Raw genomic sequence first — 23,142 nt, 5'->3', positions numbered from 1 at the left:
GTGGGGCTCAAACTCACGGACTGCGAGATCATGACCTGAAGTCGGATGTTTAACCGACTGAACCACCCAGGCGCCCCCGCCGTTTTTAAAGGATTTTATTTTTAAGTAATTGTGAGGCTCGAATTCACAACCCTGATATCCAGCAATGCTACTGACTGAGCCAACCAGGCATTCCCTGCTTTGTCTTTAACTTTTGTCTGGCTACTGTTATTTTGTTCTACCATGCAAAAATTTTTTATTTTTAGGTAGCCAAATCTATCAATATTTTCTTCTATGCCCTCTGGATTAGTCAGTTAGAAAGGCCTTTCTCACTTCAAGATTAAAAAGGAATAGCTCCATGTCATCTTCTAATATTTTCATGGTTTCATGTTGTATGAAATGAAATCTTTGATCCATAGGAGGTTATCCTGGTAGAGAGAAGAGTGACTGATATTAAAGTGTAAAAGGGACCATGTCTTTGCTTAAAGCCCTTTAATTGTTTTCTGTTGCTCTTAAGATTAAATTTCAAATTCTTAACATGGTTTATTAACTCCAGTGTGATCGGGCTCTGGTCTTTCTGTAAAATCATTATGTAATGTCTTCCCTTTTGCTCTCTGGGTCTCACTGGGTTTCTTTCAGTTTCTCAATCTAGTTATGCTTTTTCATGTCTCAGAATTTGGCTTGATCTGTTCCAGAATCAAAGTTAAATCTGTCTGTAATATACTGCTAAATCAGAGTTTAATAGTATAGGCTTCTTCTTTGTAGTACCTATTAATTATAATTATTTGTGTGATTATGCATTAATGGCTATCCTCTCTGCTAGATTATAACCTCCATGAGAACACTCTGGGCATCTTGTTTACTACCATATCTTATCATTATCTTTATTAATGAATTAATAAACTGAATACAGTTTATTAATGAATCAATGAACTGTTTTCTGACTTATAAACTAGTTTATGAATATGGCTAGGGAGAATCAAATCCCTAAACCTTAACTTTTGCTGACAGAACATAAAATTGGCCTTTAAATAAAAACCAGGCTGAGAATTGATAATAACTTATTTCTTTGATATTATAAGTTAGAATCCACAGTAAATACTCAAACAGGTACATGTTAGTTAGCAGAACGTGAACTCATATTGCTCTCCTGACAAATACATTATGAATGCATTCAAACCACCAAGTATAACTCACCTCTTGAAAGTTATGTTGAGTGAACTTGTCTGCTATCCTTAGCAACTCACGACATGAATGTGTGTCAGCAAAAGCCCGAATGCCCAGGCAATTAGAAGGATCTAATTGTCTCTTTAAGAATTCACAGCAGGCTTCCTGTATTTCTGCCAACTGGAGGAGGCAAGCAGCTGGCAGAAGGGTCTGAACATTGCCCTCTTCCACAGTTATCTGGGAGGTATACGCAAAGTCAATCAGTAGTTCCATAGCCCTCTCATCTATGTCTCGGATCACTACTTCCGTCTGACGGCTTTCTGCCAATTCTCCTGTAAACATAGCTCGGAAGTAGGGACTGCAGGCTGACAAAATGACTCGATGGGCATATATCTTCTTAGCGCCTACAACTAGCACCACATCGCATAGCTCCCGATGCTTTCTCAGAAGATTAATCACTTCCAAGGTTTGTCGAGGGTGCTTGTCTGAAATATAGGGCATGCGGGCGGGTTGGGGAACCCCTTCTGGCAGTTTATTGGGGTCTCCAAGGGTGCAGCGGCTTGTTACATCCATTCCAGTCTCTCCTGGTCGAATGTTGGTACACCTACAGGAATGGGGGAAGGAGGGAGAAGAGATGATGGCAATATTATTAGAAACTCACTTTTGCCATAAAGTGTTCATAAGTAAAGAGATAAAGAAACCTGCAGGTAATCAAAAGGGAGAACTAAGTCCCCAAAGGGCTTCCATTCTAAGAACACGGGAACTCATAAACTTCCTTAAAGTCTTCTGAAAAACAGCATTAATGCCAAATCAGAGTACTTTCACTACACACTCCCATAAAATAAAAGACAATTCCTTTTCCATCTCAGAAGTACTCAGACTAGAATGTCTTAGGCCACATCTTTTACAAACTACCTGTAATACATCAATAAAAATTTATGAAAAACATTTGTAAATTATTCTTTCTGCACAAAACAGAGCTATGGACTTTAATTCCTTAATCTGGCTTAGCCAAAATGTTGATATTTCTTTTTCTACAACACAGAAATGTTTCTATCTCATTATAATGGCAATATTTTAGACTTCTCTCAAGTTCAGCCAAAGTTATAAAATATAGCTCATGCTGCATGAAAGGAACAAAAAGGGAGGCCAGGGCCCCTAAAATTAACTTTATATGTAGTACTGTATTTCCTTTATTCTAATATGCATAGTTTTCACAGTTTATACAGGCGATCACAATGGTCCTAAGTAAAAAACAAACTAAAACTAAACTAAAAAAAAAAAAAACTAAAAAAAAAAAAAAAATCCTAAGCACAGGTTACAAAAACTAGTGTTAACAGGATGCTACAGATAATTACTGGTGGCCAGACATTCTTTTGTCTGTGAATGAGAGGAAAGCTTAGATAGAACTTTGTAACATTAAAGAAAACTGAGGTATGGACAAATTATATGGACAAATACATGCTAGACTGTCAGCTAATAAAAGCTTTGCATACGTTTAATGCAACTTACGCTACTAAGAAGTTATTAAACGAACCATATGACTTATAAGTGAGGAAATATAGTAAATAACTATGTAGTTAATCATATTAGTTTGTTCCTAGAAAGGGAAAGAATCAAACCAAATATTTTAGAAGCCACTCACAGGGAGAAATGAGTTAAAATTCCCTCCCCTTGTATAAGTTCAACCATAGATGTCTCAAAAATATTTTACCATATCTTAAATTAAGATTTTCTTTTTCCCTTCAAGTCTAACCACTCTGAGGGTTGGGTACTATGGCTACTCTGTACCAGCAGCATAAAGTTTCATACACTGTAGAAAAGATGGGCCTGGGTTGAAATGCTAGTACTGACAATTACTGGGCAAGTTACTTATCCTCTGTAATCCTCAATTTCTTCAGCTGTAAAATGGGCATCTATCCTATATTGGCAAAGATTAAAGGAGATAATGCACATAAAAGCTTCCAGTTCAGGGCTTGCTACATTTTAAATTGCAGCTATTGTAGTAATAGAATTATTACGTTCCTTTCCAATGAGGTCATTATGCTTATCCATATTAGAAATCAAGTCTGAGTTGATATGCTTCAATCAATATTTAAATAAATTTTGAATTAATAGTAATCCAGCAAGTCTGGATTGAAGTTTACCTTTACTTAGAAATCTTTTCTTCACAGTTTATGAACATTCAAGTGGGAAAGAAGATGGCAGGTGAAATAGTTTTTTAGTAGGATTCTTAGGAGCCTCTGTACAAAGATTTTGTTAGACTAATTTGGGGACAGAGATATTAAATCTGACAATAAGCCTCATTTGTTTAAAAGTACCATGTATTTCCAACTGTTCCCACCAAATCAGTCAGAATCAAGGAAGGTTTACTATGGTTACAAAAGAAATATATAGGTCCATAAATAGACATTCCCCACTTTACAAATGAATACTTTTCCCAACATTTAATTTTATGTTAGGTATTTGGAGGCTTATATACTTCTGTAGCAAGAGTGCTGTAAATGGGGGCTAGGTTTAGTTGTAAAATAAACTTAGTGTGTCATAAGCAGCACTGAAAAAATGAAACATAAGAAAAAATATTGGCATATATTCCCTTTAGTTCACTGTTTCAACTGTGTGTTGTATACACACACGGATTCATATATTATCTATATAATTGGGTCCCTTTGTAAGCTCTATGTTATAGCAATAAATTTAAAAGCCACTGACATAGAGTTCTGACCTGAATTTTGAAGTCCGAAGACACAAAGGCCAAGAGGTTCAAGGAGAAGGAAAAGAACATTTCTCGTTTTGGGATTGATTAAGGGTTTGTTGTTGCTGTTGTGTTTGGTGGCTTTTGAGTGGGATGATGGCTGGAGCTCAGGAAGCTACTCTTACACGCAGACTTTGGAAGTCTATAAGTTGGGCATTTCCTGTACATGTAAGTATGTGTTACCCTAACTGTGCTAAAGGACACCCTCTTGAGAGGCTGTAATAATTATTTTCCTTTAAAAAGGATCTGGAAAAAATGAGGGTGACAGCTCTGTAAATTTCTCAAATTTGATACACACAACATCATAGGATCAGGGTATATGTGTGTTAATAAATTTTATATGTTAATGTTCTCCAGAAATCTTTAAATACTTTTTTTAGATGTTTATTTATTTCTGAGACACAGAGAGACAGAGCATGGGTGGGGGAGGGGCAGAGAGGAGGGAGACACAGAATCTGAAGCAGGCCCCAGGCTCTGAGCTGTCAGTACAGAGCCTGACATGGGGCTTGAACTCACAAACCGTGAGATCGTGACCTGAGCTGAAGTAGGTCACTCAACAGACTGAGCCACCTAGGCACCCCATCCAGAAACCTTTAAATATGAAAAGCAACTTTGCTTGCTTGTCATAATTTGTTACCTAGCTTGAAGAATGGAGATTGAGATTTGAAATAGAATGCATCATCAGATCATCTAGCATAATACCCTCCTTTAACAGATGACGGAACTGATTTGGTTAGGTGACTTCTTTAAAATCATGAAGCTTTCTTTCAGTAGCACAGCAGGTCTCCTGATACTCTAGGATAAACTACAACTATCTCCTGGGGCACTGTGAACATTTAATAACGTGACTGATGTGAATGTTGGGTTAGGGAAAGAAGGGAGATGTAGAATTATTTAACAATTCAAAGTAAGATTTTCAGTTTTTTTCCTTATGGATATCCAAATTTCTGTACAACTTTTTAAAGCCCAGAAAGCTACAGTTAAACGCATATTATTTTGGTCTAGTCATCATGAAGAACTTCACCAGTGGACTATCAGAAGAGTCAAGTAACTTGGCAAAAGGACCACAAAATGAATGTCAGGCTTAAGGAAAATAGCATAATAAAATTGAACCTAAGTCTTTCCTTTTCCAGCTTAAAAAAACCTGGGATGGTCTAAGAAATTTTCAGAATTATCTCTAAACATTTCTAAAATAGTCAAAGGTTATTACCTTTTAAAAAGTGATTCCAGGTAATATATAAGAGAAGCAAGTTTATACCTTATGTTCATATTTCATATGTAGAAATTGAGGTGTTAACTTCCTAGGTAAATGCCACAAACTTAAATTGACAAATAATTATAATGAAGATATTCAGATTTTCATAATTATCACACTGTATCTACCAGCATGAAAAAATCTATGCTCCTCTAAGTTGGTAATTATTCTTTTAACACATATTTACTAATTGCATATAATTTACAAAGCAGTTTGTTTGAAGTGAGAAAAAAATCAAAGGAATATAAAGAGGCAATCAGGGAATCTATCTAGAAGAGGGGATACATGAATAACCAGAGAAAGGGCAATCAGGACACAAATTGTGGTCAGAAAGGCAAAAATCGGTATAGTATTTGTTTATACTGGAAAGATCCTAGATCTGATTGGCATAAGCTACAAGGTTACTTCAAGGGTATGTATTTTTGTTGTGAAGTAGGAATATTACATTGGGTTATTCTGGAACTTAGGTGAAATATCCCATACCCATGGTCCAGATCATTATATTTCTGTTTCTGATTCTACACTCACTAAGCAGTCTTCTCATGAATAATTCTTCCAGAGATATCATGTTATTTAAAAGGAGGCATAGGTGACTCTGAGTTTTAGGTCACCCTCATGTGAGTCTCACAGACTTAATCATCTATATTGAGAGAGTCTAACATCTGGCCTTCAGGGGACAGTTATCAGTTTACTACCCCTAAAGCTGTAGCATGGACAGGAACTACGGTATAATAAAACACCTGTGTTGAGAGGATCCCCTGGGAAGGAGAGACTAGAAAAGGACATTTTGGGAAGAAGAAACTACATTTACATTACAAAGGCACAACCTGAAAACAAAGAACCTAGTTTTTCCTTTCTTCAACAGCAACCTGTTTTTCCAAAGTACTTATAAATTCAAGCTTTCTATGCTTGGCCTTAGCCCACAGGTGATTCTGTATTCTAGAACACAAACTGTTCATAATTCCTGACATCTGGTAGAAACAGCACCATTTATGCTTGGTAATTTACAGACTGAAAAAAGCTGAGCAGTTAAAGGATAATTTTTGCCACCCATGTAAATAATCAAGGAAACTTTTAATCACAATGCTTAATGATGCCTTGTACATGGTAGATGCTGAAAGAATAAATCACACGGTTAACAGTGGTGCAATCAAGCTTCTTTTAAAAAGAACCAACATTAAAGACAAGATAAATTCAAAAATTCCTATTTTAATATTGACATTGCATGTTGAAATGAAAACATTTTTGTTGTAACCATAATGATGTACATAAAGACAGTACTGTTGAACTTAGATATAAACAATTTTTTATTTCACCTACATACAATAAGGAAGCTAATTTCTACATCTCTGTCTTTTCATTTAAAAGTATACCATAGCAAGAAAAAAAAAAAAACCTGTGCTGTTAATTATTGTATGAGTACAGATTCTGACTTTTAATAATGGGTAATTTCTATGAGCACTGGGTGTTGTAGGTAGGTGATGAACCCTGGGAATCTACCCCCAAAACCAAGAGCACACTGTACACACTACATGTTAGCCAATTCGACAACAAATTATATTTAAAAAAAATAACAGGTAGTTTCTATACTTTTATCAGTGGTCTGGTTTGCAAACTTGCTAAGAATTCCCTTAAATGAGGTCATTCTCCAAAGGTCTGTCCTCTCTGCTCTCTATACACATTCTTAGGGGGAACTCATCTAACCTCATGGTTCCCATCATCCATATGTGAATGGCTAAAAGGGCCTTATCTTCTGTCTGAATAAATTCTGAATTTGGATCCATATGAATGTCTTGTATCACACAAGTGAAAATATCTCAATGATATATTTAAAACTGATTCCTTGATTCTCTACCTTCCTCCATGTCTCTCTTCTAGCCTTCCCCAGATTAATAAAAAGCAATTTCATTCTTCCAGTTTCTCAGGCCAAAAATCTTGGGCCTCTTCCCTTCCACACACCCTCAAACCCAATCCATCAGCAAATCCTGTCATTCTAGCTCCAAATAGTATCTAGATTCCAACTATTTCTCTACATCTTCACCAGCCCCACCCTAATTCAGGCTATTCTCACCCTTTTGTAATATTGTAATAATCTCATAAATAGTCTTCTTGCTTCCACCTTTGCCAATTTATATTCTCTTCTCTAAAGAACCTAACTGATCGTTTAGAAAAGTCAGATTACACCACTCCTCTGCTTAAAATGCTTTAAATACTCAGTCAAAAACAAAGAATATAAGGTTTACCAGCTTCGACATGACTCTTCCCCTGGCTCGCTCTCTGAATTCATCTCCTATTGCTTTCCTCTTGCCCACTGTTCTCTAGTCACACAGACTTACCTTGATATTTTCTGGGACATACCAAGACTTCTCTTGCTTCAGACTCTTATTCCTTCTTCCTGAAAGTTTCTTCCCCCAAATATTTATGAAGCTCACTCTGTCATTTCTTTCAAATCTCTGCTCAAATGCCAACTTATCACACAACTGTAGGGGCCAAGGGCAGACCATCTAAAGATGGGGCACTTTGGCATGAACATTGAGTTAAAAGCAATCCTGGGTCACCTGGGTGGCTCAGTCACTTAAGGATCTGACTCTTGGTTTCGGCTCAGGTCATGATCTCAGTTCATGAGTTCAAGACCCACATCGGGCTCTGTGCTGGCAGTGTGGAGCCTACTTGGGATTGATTCTCTGTCTCCCTCTCTCTCTCTGCCCCACCCCTGTTCTCTTTTAGTAAATAAACGTAAAAAAAAATATATATATATATATACACACATATATATATATGTATATATATATATATATATGTAAATAAAAGCAATCCAAACCCAGCAGATTCAGAAAAAGCTCTTCACCTCCCCTTCAACTGCCTGCTTTACCAGGAAGACAGCTATTGACAGAGATTCCTCTTTGTCTAAGAAACTAATCTGCAGAATAGGATACCTTGTTTTCCAAACATCTTTCCCTTCTAATGGTCTTTCTCCCCTTTGTACCCTCAGTCCAATACCCCTTGCCTTAGCTCACATAAGCATCATGTTGCCTATCTTTGGGATTTCCATGTCTGTGTGGATTCCCTCTACAGATGCTATTGAATTTGATTTCCTCAGTGTCTCATTGTTAATTTGATTCTAAGTCCAGCTTGAAGGACCTCGAATGGCAGAGGAAATTCCTTCTCCCCAACACCACCTTATATGAAATAGTATCTCTTATTTCTACCACTCTATACCCTTTAATTTTCTTCATAAATATATTCCCTCCTGACATACTATATTGGCTTTATCGCCTAATTAGAATATAAGATCAATGAGAACAAGGCCCTTGTTTTCTTTTGCTCACTGCTATATCCCAATACCGGGGTCTAGTGTTCACTAAATTGTTGTTAAATGAATTCAACTTTTCTTTCTGCCAAAATAAATTATACCCTCCGAACTCTTGTCTCATTCTCTCAAAACCAGGTTTGTAGCCAGGCAAGCTTGTAGCCAGGTTCAAACCTTACCTCCATTACTTATTAGGTATAATCTTGGGCAAATTGCTTAACTTCCTGATCCTCAAGTTAATTATTTGTAACATAGGGATAATTACACTTACCTCACAAAGAGTGACAGTGTTGGGATTTGTCTGAATGTAGGTCCTCTGACTTTGAAGTCAGTGCCTTACAATTCCAAACTATCTTAGGCAACTGGATTGCGTGTTTGAAACAGAAATGACTCTGGTAATCTGATTTATGTGGTTGTCATTCTTAGAAGGGAAAAAAAAGCAAGCATATTGCCACATGGCTAGACCACACTGCCCTTTTAGGAGAATGAGAAGCAATGACAACAGGGATTATCGGTAGGCTGACACTTTAAGGAGTACCTCATTTTAAATGTTCTGAGAAGCTGTATTTAATTCTAGCAATTTAATTCTAGAAGCCATATTTAATTCTATACACTAAGTTATTTCTCCTATGGTTATGCTATTTGTTTTTGTAAATGTGTACTTTTAAAATTCTGAGCGCACATCCTCCATTATTCTTATTACAACCATGGGATTCTACTGGCAGAAAAGCGAGTTTTTTGGTACATTTTTCTGGGCACCTTTTGAAAGGAAGTTATAATAAGGGTCCTAGAAATAGATTGTGTTCACACCTTGTCACATCTATATTCACAACTTCTTTGTTTGGAGTCTGATGAAATAAATACTCTAAAGAGTTGGGGGTGGGATGGTAAACTGAGGTGTGATCTGCTCCCCAGGACAGAACCCTAAGAAAGGTTTTAATTAAATCTTAGGGTGGCAAGCTTTATTGTCCAAGTAAAAATTCATCTAGAAAAACAAGAAGATCTCAAATTATTTGCTTTTTCAATCTGTGGCTTTTTATTCCAATATTGAACAAATGACATTACAAATATACACAAAAAAGAAACTGAACTCAAATAACATTTTTATTAACTTAATTTACAAGATTAATCTATATGTATTTTAAGATTTAAGGAGGCAAGTGGAAAGGATTATTCTGGACTCTATCCACATTTAACAAACTAGGGAGACCAAACAGAGCTTCTGCCTTCTCCCCGAAAGACTCTGTCAATTCTGGGAAAGAATCAGTCTATCTAAAACCAAAGGGTATAAAATCTGCTAATAATAACTTTAGCAGATTTTGTATTCTTTTAGCACTGATGAAAAACATAACTTCAAGATAAATTCTATTAATACCATATTTTACCATCAACTCTCTCAAATTTTAACATAATCTTGATTTTGTTCCTCCTCTAGCCGTGTGTTTCAGGGGAAGATGACCATGTTTGGAAGGATGAATCCTGACTTCTTTCAAATCATTTAGCTGATGGCATTCTCTTACCTAAGCTGGTCATCAAATTACAGGAACAGATTTACATTCCATAATTTAGGGAGTTTCTTCTGCAGGGCATTAACAAGGAAGAATGCAGCATTCTACACTGGTAGGTGGTGGGATGGGAGACCAATTTTAGGGCAGGATTAAGCCGACACTGCACAAACTACACTGGAGAGACAGAGAACTTGGGTCCAAGATGGTATTACCAAGCCACTGCATCAACCAGTCTTGGAGCCCAACCCGACCTCTGGCCTTCTGGTTATGTAAATAAAAGATTTCCATGTTGATTATGCTAGTCTGAGTCAGGACTTTCAGCCCAAAGCATTCTGATACCAAAAACATGGTAGTTAAAATGTGAAACGGTAAAATCAGCCACGCATTCTAAATTTCCTAACCAATTTGAATTTAGAAATTTACTCTTGCTTTGATTAGTAAATTAGTCTTTTTTTAAAAAATATTTTTTTTATTAAAAAAAATTTTTTTTTCAACGTTTTTTATTTATTTTTGGGACAGAGACAGACAGAGCATGAACGGGGGAGGGGCAGAGAGAGAGGGAGACACAGAATCGGAAACCGGCTCCAGGCTCCGAACCATCAGCCCAGAGCCTGACGCGGGGCTCGAACTCACGGACCGCGAGATCGTGACCTGGCTGAAGTCGGAGGCTTAACCGACTGCGCCACCCAGGCGCCCCTAAAAATATTTTTTAAAAATGTTTATTTACTTTGATTTGAGAGACAGAGCATAACTAGAAGAGGAGCTAGGTGGTGGACGGAGAGTGAATCTGAAGCAGGGCTTCGTGGGGCTTGATCTCAAAAACTGGGAGATTATGACCTGAGCTGAAATCAAGAGACGCTTAACCAACTGAGCCACCCAGGCGCCCCCAACTACTCTTGTATACAGAGGGTCTTTCTCCATTATTATCATATTTTCTAAACATGGTACTGATAGATTTAAGATCATGGTCTGAATGTGTGGCTTTTCTTTCAAATGAAATGAAAATGTGAGAAGACTAGATATTGTTCTTTACTGACTGTTCAATTCCCACTAGGCTGTTATATTCACTTTTAAAATATTCTGTTTCTTTGACACCAGATATATGAGGGTGCTTAATAAAAATTCAGGCTCCCGAGGTGCTAGAGAATCAGAATCTCTGGTGATATGACTCTAGAATCTGTATTTAGCAAGCAGGTAATTTTAAACACATTAAAATGTGAATAAATGACTGACTTAATAAAATCTGACTAATAAAATAAAAATCTCTTTTTCAGTGGAAGTCAGTTTTTACAAAAAGAATATACTGACCTAAGTTGAAGGGAAATAACAGAGTGGGGAAAGCAAGAATTCAAAATGCAGCTATAAAGGAAAAAAAAAGTAAAACATATTGTCAAACCTATAAATTAAACAAGAAGGATTCACTTATCCAAAATGTCAATAAATCTAAACAATTCTATAAGGCAAGCATCAGATATTATGGAATCAGTTTAAGAAACTATAATTACTACAACTGAATCTCTACATAGTGAGAAGAAAAAAACTGCTATTATAAATTTTCAATTATTGTTATTTTACATTCTGGGGAAAGGAACAGCATTTATTTCAGAGACAGATGATGCTTTTGAGAAAACGAGTATTTAGGCCCTTTAATTATGAAAGGCAAGGTGAGGTCCCCCTAGAATGACAAAGACCACCAGAAGGGTTTTGCTTACAGGTTTTGTTTTGTTTTGAGATTGAAACTGAAATTGCATTTGAGTACCATCAGGAGGGCTTGTACTCAGTCCCTACCACTCTATCTTACGTGAAGCCATGCCACACGTTCAGTATGATCTAAAGACATTAAGATTTTGTTTTTTAACCACTTCTACTAGAGATATCAGGATTGTAACAAAGAGACTAAACTGCTCAGTATAATAAAGTAACAATAATTGAGAAGGGAGAATTATAACACATGGGAAAGGAAAGGGGGGCACTGATAAAAATGGTGGCAGGTTGTGATCTAAGGGGAGACAGCCAGTAAGAAAATAATGAATAGTCAAAAAACTTCATTATCCCTAAATTTTCAGTAAAAACCTGAAGTTTCCAATGGCAGTGGTTAATGAAGGTAAAGAAAGAGATACTGGGTATGGAGTATTTCCAAAATGAAGTTTGCCTGTGACAAGAAGAGACCTTTAATGTCAGTTTAAAGTGGAAGAAGACTAGAAAATGATATATACTAATATGAAGAATGAGAAAGAGGGAGCAATTTAAAAAAATAATAGAGAATAAATGATGGTGCGAGATCCTTGAAGAGGGGGAGTATGCAGAACCAAAATACAGAGGAATGACTCTTTGACAAAAGGTAGAAAGGCTTACATAAGAGCTCAGAGTAAGGGAGTAAGGGGGCGGAGATAATGAGGAAACAGATACATTTATTTTGTGGTAAGGAGGTATCAGGGCCTTGGGAAAGTTCATACCTGATGGCCTCTATTTTTTCTGTGAAGTTGGGGGAGCAGGCCATTGCTGGCAGTGAGAGGGGTAGTGACAGGGTCATGAGAGAATGCATGAAGGTGTGACACAGCTGCTTCAGGCAGTGAGTACGCGTTAACTGGGGAATGAGTAAGCATTAACCAGGGACCTACAGATTTACTGTTGGATAACTCTGTTGGCTCAAATAATATACGTTTTAATTGTTTATTTTTTATTTATCATTCTGAGAGACAGAGGAGAGAGAGAGAGTAGGGGGTGAGGGTAAAGAGAGAAGGGGAGAGAGAATGCCAAGCAGGCTTCACGCTGTCAGGGCACAGCCTGATGCAGGGCTCAATCCCATAAGCTGTGAGATCATGACCTGAGCTAAAATCAAGAGCTGGATGCTTAGCTGACTGAGCCACCCAGGCACCCCTGGCTCAAATAGTATTGAAGATTCTGATTAGAGTAGCATGAATTCCCCATGGCTTCTTTTTTCCAGCAGTAATCAGCAGTCCAAATCAAGGAATATAAATGCTTGCGTTAATCAAGAGTTGGGAGATGCCACACAATCTGGGGAGTTAGGTGATGGCTAGAAAATGGTTGAAGTGGTTGCAGAAACAGTAGGGGCAAAGGCATGTTGAACTGATAGAGTGGCATTCCAGAGGTTATTCTCAGAAAACAAGTTATGAAGACTTATTATCCCAGAGAGAAAGTTTTTCTCAGTGTGAGCAGGAATGAAAAGTCAAAATAAGTAAAGGTGAAAGTCATAAGAATGTATGTATGTATCTATGTATCTGTGTGTTTATTTATCAAAAAAATGTTTAATGTTTATTTCTGAGTGAGAGAGAGAGACAGAGCATGAGCAGGGGCAGAGAGAGAGGGAGACACAGAATCTGAAACAGGCTCCAGGTTCTGAGCTGTCAGCACAGAGCCTGACGTGGGGCTTGAACTAAGGAACAGTGAGATCATGACCCGAGCTGAAGTTGGACGCTCAACCAACTGAGCCACCCAGGTGCCCCACAAGAATGTATTTATTTATGTTTGTACTCTATAGTTAAAAGTTTGTTTTAAAAGTCCCAACAATCGGGGCGCCTGGGTGGCGCAGTCGGTTAAGCGTCCGACTTCAGCCAGGTCACGATCTCGCGGTCCGTGAGTTCGAGCCCCACGTCAGGCTCTGGGCTGATGGCTCAGAGCCTGGAGCCTGTTTCCGATTCTGTGTCTCCCTCTCTCTCTGCCCCTCCCCCGTTCATGCTCTGTCTCTCTCTGTCCCCAAAATAAATAAAAACGTTGAAAAAAAAATTAAAAAACAAAAACAAAAAAAAAATAATAAAAGTCCCAACAATCTAGGAAGTCAAGGAAATGTGGGGTAGGTAAAGAGATGGGTAATTTCCACGTACACTGATACCTCTACCCACCCAAAATGTGTAAGCCACCTTCAAGTTTCAGGGCTACCATGTCACACATTCCTTAGACCTTTTACTCCAAAAGTAATATTCTTAGTTGAGGAAAGAGCCATTTTCTGTAAGGGGTTAACATAATTTGAAATCAACACAATAAAAAGTTTAGAAAACACAGTCTCTGCTTCTAAAGCATTCATAATCAAGTTTTGTCTCCTAGTCCAAAGACCTGCAAATCTTTCTTAGCCTGGAATTGTGCTCCCTACCTAAATGAACATCTCTCCCTTTATACTTCAAAAGTTCTGTTTTAATTCGGAAATTAACAGCCTTCTCTTAAAAAAACAAACAAAAAAAAGATTCAGCTAAACTGACCATTATTTAAAGTCCCAAGCAGGCTCGAAAAAAGAGAAAACTACAGATAGGAGTATAAAAACCCTTAAGACAGAAATAATAGCCCAAAGTGCCAGCTCTGCTTACCAGGAGGGCACCCACTAGCACTACATAAATTCCATACCTGATTCCATACCAGGAAGTCAGGCTGTAACCCCTTAATCTGAAAACAGGTCATAAATGCTTTAGCCCTAAAATACCTCATCCCTGCTTACTGGGTAAAATGAGTATCAGGATTGGTCCAGCCATCAAGGCATGAAGGAGGAAGAGCATGCAAACAAGCTAGCCTCCCTTTACGTCAGGACAGCCAGGGCCCCCCCTAGGATACTTCTTAGCAGATTCTGCTGACATTTCATTGGCAGCACTGTGTTATACGGCCATCTCAAATGCAAAGAAGATGATGACACCAAGCATAATATTTTATGTTCCTGTTTCTATATAGTAAAGGAAAGGAAGAACAGTTGTTCAGCAAGCTAACCTACAGTGCATGCCACACCAAGGAAGAGTCATTTTACACTAGCAGGTACATTTTACACTACTATTTTTAAACATGCATTTTAGATGGATTAAATAGGAAATTCTAAAGATATGAGACCTGAATGGGATTGTTATTGTTGTTTGAAGCAAGGAGAAGCTCATCTGATCTTGAGGTTCTGTCCTTGGCATCCCCCCTTTTCTGTTCTACCCTCATTCATGCCTACAACTTCAAGAACATTCTGTGGGCTGCTGATGCGCAATTTTTTGCATCTCTTCTGCTCTCTTGTGTCCCAAACCCATATTCCAGTTATATGCTGGCTATCTCTGTTGGCTGGTTTCCTAGACATAACAATCTTAAAACGTATGAAAGAGAAACTACTTCTGGCTTACTGAAACCTGTTGCTGCCTCTTCCTGTATTTTTGATCTCATCATGGCAGCACCTGGTTTCCCAAGCTGAAATCCTTGGAGTCATTTATGCTGCTACCTTTTCCTTATTCTATATCCACCAAATCCTTTTGATGTCACTATTAGTCTTAATTCCATCCTCTTCTCTCAATCCCCACTGCCACAGATCTACTTCCAATCGCCGTCAGGTTTCACCTAAACCACCACAACTCCTGTAATTAGTTTCTTTGCCGTCATTTCTTCCCTCTTTCTAGTCTATGCCCTTTCCTCCCAAAGATCAGCCCCAAGAACAAATCTAATCTATATAACAATGTACACTGGTTCTTAAATACCTAGAGGATAAAGCCGAACTCTTTCCCATGGTTGCAGCCTAATTCTCTATGATTATTCCCTGTTTCACTTTTTCTGCCCCCACATGCTCTACACTGCAGATATACTCACCATTCCATTCATGTCATATACTTGCAGGTCTTGGTGTCTTTTTTTGAGGTGGGGGCACAGCACAGATGTTCCTTCTGTTTATGGGGTCTTTAATTAACTTCCTTCTTTAAATTCGTATCTTTTAAAGTACATTCTTTACTTTAAAGCAAATCCTTATCCTTTCTAGAAGATCCAGCTCAAATATCACCATCTCTGTGAAGCTCTCCTCATCTTCACAGAGCAGAAGTTCCCTTCTCTATGTTTACATCTCTATTAAAATTCTGTTCATGTTGTAGTATGGTGTCTATTCACATGTCTTTCCATCTCTTCATCTGCATATATACAGTATATGGGCATATAATCAGTTCTATAGAAATGTTTGGTGAGTGAATGAATCAATTCCTAATAAAATCAGGCTCAGTTTCCTATTTATATATTTAAGGAAGGAAATAATTACATTGCAAAATGATTTAGTATCTCTAAATGAAATACATGATTAAAAAATAATATCTTAGGGGTGCCTGGGTGGCTCAGTCCATTAAGCATCCAACTTCAACTCAGGTCATGATCTTGCAGTTTGTGGGTTCAAGCCCCATATCGGGTTCTGTGCTGACAGCTCAGAGCCTGGAGCCTGCTTTGTATCTGTCTCTTCTCCTCTCTTTGCCCCTTCCCTGCTCATATTCTGTCTCTCTCTCTCAAAAATAAATAAACATTAAAAAATAATATGTTGGGAAACAGGCATATTTTTGGTGAGACTAGATTGGTATAATCTCTAAGGAAGGAAATTTGTCAATATATACCAAAATTTAAAAACACACATATTCTTTGGGCAATTCTACATCTAAGAATTTATTCTATGCATACACATTTGGGCAAAAACAACTGGCAAGGATATTCACTGCAGACTGGTTGTAATAGCAAAATATTTGAAATAGCTGTAAGTGTCTCCGAAAAGGACTGGTTAACTATATGGCACTTACAGACAATGAAATACTAAGTAGCTAGGAAAAAGAATAAGGTGGGTCTATATGTATTTGTCATAATCTACAAGATAATGTGCGAAGTGAAAAAAGAAAGATATCGTAGAATGTGCACGGTATGCTGACATTAGTGTTTTTAGAAAAGGAGAGTTGTTGTGTATGCTTTTATGTCCATTATGTTTATGAAAAATGAATAAGAAACTGTTTGTAGTGGTTGCCTATAAAGAGAACTGGGAGCTGGGGTCAGCATTGGGAGACTTACTTTTCACTGACCATCTTATTGTATCTTTTAAATTTTGTATCTGTACACATAATGGCTATTTAAATGAATTCAATGAAGCTTTACTAGTAAGGTGTCAATCAATTTCATAAAACTTTGTAATTAAGCATTAAAATACCTTTAACGAACTTGTTTTCAGTCTTTTCTTGTTCATATTTTTTGGCAGGTAGCACGCAGGGAAAAAGTCTGCAGGTACTGTTTAGTCATTTAAATGATTATTCAGGAATCATTAGGCACCAGGGATGCAAAGGTATAGAAGACTCAAAATTCTCTAGTAGGGAGAATAAACGTGTATTCAAATAATCTTAATACAGTTACTTCTTATTCAAAGCTTCTCCAATAGCAGCTAAGTATAAAACCAACATTACTGCACAGAGACTGCCTTCTGGGCTGCAGCTATAAGAATGACAGCCAAGCAGGGAAAGGTAAGCAAATGTAAAATTAAATCCGAGATCAATGGGTAGGCCAGGCTCTGGCCAAGTGATGGTGATGAAGAAAGAGCTGTAGCTTGACAATTAATGGCACAAGAATTCTCTCAACATGATTTTGAATAACTGGCAATATTATATAATAAAGCAAGGAAAAAAAGCATGTAGATATGAGTAAGTGAGTATTTTATATAGAAATTACTGATAAACCAAAGACATTCCCACGCTGTGCCTTCTCTTTTTAAAAAAATAATAAGCTCTTATTTTAGCAATTACATAAGATCTGACATTTATGGCAGGTGAGGAACAGAAGCAATGAGGAAGAGAAGCAATCAGTGGTTTTTGCAACCATGATACAGGATAAAGTGGTAAAGCATTTAATAGATGTTAATTTCTTCATGTACTCTGCAGTCAAATATTATTCCTACATGAAGTTAGATACAAATAAGATACTGACATTTGTTACATCATATCATCTTTAATCTGGAGATCTCAAAGCATTTGAAAGCATTCATTAGTTCCCAATATCCTGGTCAGATACATTAGAAAAATAAGTTGGGGCACAGAGAAGGTAAACAGTTCAAGGTCAATGAAAAAATCAATAACAGATTTGGAAAACAATATATATTATTGTTCCTGGTCCTAAGTCATAAGTCATACCCCCATCATTTAATGTTTCTTCCCCTAAAATGTTTTTTTCTCTTCTCTGGCTCTGCCAGAGCCATTTCTCTTTGATGCTAAGTAACAAATGATTACATACAGTTCAATAAATGTGAAATGAGTTTAAAGAACAAAGAAAAAGAACTGGGTTGATTTTGTTTTGATGACTCTAGATCTATTTGTTAGAAAAGATTAAGAAAAAACATTATCAACTTTAGAATTGGGAGGGCTTATGATTGTCTATATAATCTTACACTCTGTTCCATTTTTCTATGGGTTAAGTTATTATGTCCACAACCTTTTTCAGTCCCCCAAGAATCTTTCCTGCAATGCAGCTATTTTAATTAACAGAACAAATGTACTATTGATCATCAATAAAATAGGCCAAACCATAATTAGGTATACGTACAGTGTATTACAAATTATTATTATTCTTCAATGGCAACAGAACCTTCTACATTCTACAGAGAATTGAAGACTAAGGAACTCAGAGAGTATCATATCACACTTAATGATTATCACAAAAATTACCATGAAAGAAGGAAAATTTAAATGTTAACAACTACGTAAAATTCGTAACGTTCTTTAGACATGTAAGTACTATATTGGGCTCTTATTTAAAATGTGATTAATTCTAGATAATACTTTTTATTTATTTTAGAACAAGAATCATCAGTTCCAGCAGAATTTGGTAAAGTTTGAAAACCCTTTCAAAAAATTAAATGAAGTCCTGAATTATTCCATGTTGAATTTCAATCAGTGAAACTGAAGGTTTTCCTCCTAAAAGCCTACCTGCGCATTGGCTTTCCTTCCATGCACCATGAAAAGTACCCTTCACCACACTCTACAGCCGAACCTAAGACAACAGAAAAGCAGTAACTTAATAAAAAACTATTTCTGATCTTTCCAGTAACAATCTCTATATAATCATTTCGTTCAGTGATAAAAAAAAAAAAACAACTTTACATCATATTATACCACAGGCCTTTTGCATCTGCACCGTCATAACCTTAGTGCCTTTAAGATGACTATCCTCAGTCTGGATATAGACATGGAAAGCTAAAACGATTATAAGTGAAAGTGAAGAAAGCGCGCTTATACAGTCTTGATTGCTAGGTTAGTTTTGGCCTCTCCTCAAAAAGTGCTTGAAGACGTTTAACTTTTGGCCTCACTATCAAGTATACCTACAGAACACATTTACCCACAGAAGTAATAAGAGGATAGACTGGATAGGGAACACGCTGGCTTAACAACGGATCTGAAGCTTTAACTTGTCCCGAAGTGACAGGAGCAGGGGGCGGCATTTGCCTTTAAAAACAAACGACTTCGCTTCCGACAGTCGGGCAGCACGAACGGAGCAGAGCTCTGGTTCCAGACTAACATTCTCCTTACAAGCCCTTCGTTCAGTGCCCGAAACAATGTCCACCACCCACTTGGCAAGACCTCGGTAGGTCCCGAGGGTTAAATGGGACGCACAGTACCCATTTCCTTCCCCCGAATTCCAGCTCTTGTCCGGGGAAGCTGTGCAGGGTAAGAACCCCAGCGTCCCTCAGGGCTCCCGGGCAGGGGTGTCAGCCAGCTAGAGCGCAGTCTGGTGCCCCGCGAGGCCCAGCCCCAGCGCCCCAAAAGCCCCGTTTCGGCGCCCACTGACAGGCGGCGGGCGAAGCACGGCCCCCTACCCCACCCGGCAGCTCAGCAACTTAGGACCAGATTTGCAAAGCAAGTTCTGGGCGCTGTCCACTGTCTCCTGCTCTAAGGCGGCTAACTCACCGGCTCTGTCACTTTCTTCTCTGCCGCCGCCCCCTCTCTGCCTGCTCCACTGCCGCCGCTAGCGCAGGCAGGATCAGATCCTCAAACTATTTCCTCCCCACCCCTCTCGTCTCTTCAGCAGCGGAAGCGGTCCTGTTCCTAAATCGTTCCTTCTGGAACTCATACAGCCCGCCAAAAGGTTCCGGCGCGGCTCAGGAAGTAGCCGCGCCCTTTGCTGGAGATTCGGATCGCCTCAAAGACTGCCTGTCCTCTTAGTCACTTCCTCCAATCCTGAGGATGACCACTTTGCAAGTTCACAGCTGATCTGACAGTATTTGAATACCGAAGTTTCCTTCTTTCTTCTTTGTTTTCCCCACCAGAAGGCAATAGAAAAATGGGTGTAGTCACAAAAAGCTAGGAATTATTTATCCGTAGCTTGTAGGTCTCCTATTGCACTGTATAGGCACAATGTTGCCCCTCATTGTGGAGTGTATGATTGACGCGTGCGTAGGCGGGGCTGACCTATCTCTCTTAGGCCCCTGCAATGTGCAAGCTGCTGGGGATACACAGCCAAATCAGAAATAGACCTGACCTTCCAGATTTCCCACAGTTTAGCTTTCAAGATACCAGAGTTTTATCCAAACACTTCACCAAGGACAAACAGATTAGCAGGAGAAAAACAAAAAGTGTTTGTCCAAACACTTTATGCCGACATTTCAAACACTTCCTCTGTGTGAAAAATTCTTTTTCAATTTGTACTCTGCCCGATTTTACCAGACCACACAGCCATCTGATTTTTACTACACATTTAGACAATATACAAGTGATAAGGTCGGGGACTCCGTTTCAGTAATATCAGTGAAAGACTGTTGCTGTTTTCCTGATATCTTGTAGGCTAAGCATGAATTTAGCCAGATTTTCTTTAGCTGTTCTTCCCATGGGATTGACATATTTGTCCAGTTGTTTCTGAAAGAGAAGGAATACCTTCTGTTAATTAGGTTGTAGTGGGAAACGTGTCACCTTTAGATCCAGACCCCCATATTTTGAAATCCTAGTGCTGTGACTGACTTTGTGATCTTGGTCAAAGTTCTTAATCTCCTAAGCATTAGTTTTCTTTGTGTAAAAGAATAATAATGCCTCTTGTATAAAGTTGTTTTGAGAAATAAATTATAATGGAGATCATGTTGTGTGTCTGGCACTTAGTAGGTATTCAACAGATGCCAATTTTGTTGCATGCCAAGTACTGCACTAGGCTTTGGAAATACAATCATGAATGAGATAGACAACATCCTAAAGCTCTAGTGATCATTTATGTGGTTATGGTGGTTGTTTTCCATTATGAGTAGTTGATCTAAATCATCTCCAAGCAAATGACCCAATACTGACTAGTGAGAAATCAGAGGAAATCTAATGGGGACGGGGGACTTCCTAGTAAATTTAGAAGAGATGCAATAAGAGATAGCATCTTTTCTCTCTGGCCATTGTTGTGTCTGGATGTGACAACTGACACCACTACAACCATTTTGCAACCATGAGAGAAGCCAGAGGAGAGTGAAGCTAGAGAGTAAGGATTGTAGAACATAGAGGCTGAAAGAATTTGGGTCCTTGAATGTCATTTTTAAACTACTCATCCTTCCTTGCCCAGAGACTGCCCTATTGTTGGACTTCTAGTTATGTAAGATAATAAATTTCATATTTTAAAGTGAGCTGGGGGTTTCTAATACCTGCAGCCAGAAGCATACTAATTCATGTAAAAGGATATAGACAATAAACAAGTAAATAAGCAAAATAATTCCAGTCAGTGGCAAATGCTAGTAAGGAAGAAGATAAACAGGGTGATGTTAGGGAGAGTGGTTAGTTAAGGCAAGGAGAGGCTACTTTATTTTTTTATTTTATTTAAAAAATTTTTAATGTTTACTATTTATTTTTGAGAGAGAGAGACAGAATGAGAGTGGGGGAGGAGCAGAGAGAGAGAGAGAGAGAGAGAGAGAGAGGGAAATACAGAATCCAAAGCAGCTCCAGGCTCTGAGCTGTCAGCACAGAGCCCCACGCGGGGCTTGAACCCACGAACCGCAAGATCATGACCTGAGCTGAAGTCCGATGCTTAACCAACTGAGCCACCTAGGTGCCCCTATTTATTTATTTTTATTAAAAATTTTTTATTTGAGAACAGGTAACACAATGTTACATTACTTTTCAGTGTACAACATAGTAATTCAATATCTCTATACATTATGCTATGCTTACAAGTGTAGCTATTATCTGTCCTGTTACATCACTATTACAATATCATTGACTATATTCCCTATGCTGTACCTTTTGTTCCCATGACATTCATTCCAGAATTGTTGCCTGTATCTCTAACTCCTCTTCATCCATTTTACCCATTTCCCCATGCTCCTTCCCTCTAGCAACCATCAGTTTGTTCTCTGTATTTATACGTCTGATTCTGCTTATTTTTTATTTGTTTTGTTTTTTAGATTCTATATATGAGTGAAATCATATGGTATTTGTCTTTCTTGGTCTTATTTCATTTAGCATAAAATCCTCAAGGTTCATCCGTGGGGAGAGGCTACGTTATTTCTGTTGTTGTTGTTATTTTTAAATATTTATTTTTGAGAGACAGTGAGAGAGAGTATGCTCACACGCAAGCAGGGGAAAGGCAGACAGAGAGGGAGACAGAGGCTTGGAAGTGGGCTCTGCACTGATAGCAGAGAGCTTAATGCCGGGCTTGAACTAACGAAAGGTGAGATGATGACCTGAGCCAAAGTCATATCTTTTTAAAAAATTATTATTAATTTATTTTCAAGTTAGTTAATATACAGTGTTGTCTTGGCTTCAGAAGTAGAACCCAGTGATTCATCTCTTACATATAACGTCGAGTGCTTATTCCAAAAAGTGCCCTCCTTAATGCCAGTCACCCACTTAACACACCCCTCCACCTCCACCCCCATCAACCCTCACTCTGTTCTCTGTATTTAAGAGTCTTATAGATTTGCCTCCCTCTTGGTTTTTATCGTATTTTTCCTTCCCTTCCCCTATGTTCATCTGTTGAATTTCTCAAATCCCACATATGAGTGAAATCATATATTTCTGACTTATTTCAGTTAGAGTAATACCCTCCAGTTCCACCCACATTGTTGCAAATGGCAAGATTTCATTCTTTTTCATTGCCGAGTGGTATTCCATTGTATGTATATGTATACATATACATATGCAAGTGGTATTCCATTGTGTGTGTGTGTGTGTGTGTGTGTGTGTATCTTCTTTATCCATTCACATCTTCTTTATCCATTCATTGACGGACATTTGGGCTCTTTCCATAGTTTGGCTATTGTCAATAGCACTGCTATAAGCATTGGGGTGCATGTGTCCCTTTGAATCAGCAGTTTTTCTCCTCTAGATAAATTCCTAGTAGTGCAATTGCTGGGTCACAGGGTAGTTATATTTTTAATTTTTTGAGGAACCTCCAAATTGTTTTGCAGAGCAGCTGCACCAGTTTGCATTCCCACCAACAGTGCAAAAGGGTTCTT

General features: G+C 38.1%; 1 protein-coding gene across 1 annotated transcript in view; it reads right to left on the bottom strand.

The window, feature by feature from the left end:
- The window catches only part of KLHL20 (kelch like family member 20), a 70,604-nt gene extending 50,827 nt beyond the window's left edge, over window positions 1-19,777 (bottom strand). The window contains exons 1-3 of the mRNA XM_011290904.4: window positions 19,631-19,777; window positions 18,653-18,716; window positions 1,177-1,750 (exon numbers count right to left, since the gene is read on the bottom strand). Of these exons, the coding sequence (XP_011289206.3) occupies window positions 1,177-1,750; window positions 18,653-18,675 (597 nt within the window). The 5' untranslated portion in view covers window positions 18,676-18,716; window positions 19,631-19,777. The remainder of the gene's footprint in view (window positions 1-1,176; window positions 1,751-18,652; window positions 18,717-19,630) is intronic.
- Between the last annotated feature and the right edge of the window lie 3,365 nt (window positions 19,778-23,142).

Source organism: Felis catus, chromosome F1, assembly GCF_018350175.1.
Source record: "Felis catus isolate Fca126 chromosome F1, F.catus_Fca126_mat1.0, whole genome shotgun sequence".
NCBI lineage: Eukaryota > Metazoa > Chordata > Mammalia > Carnivora > Felidae > Felis > Felis catus.
This window is presented reverse-complemented; position numbering and strand designations above follow the sequence as displayed.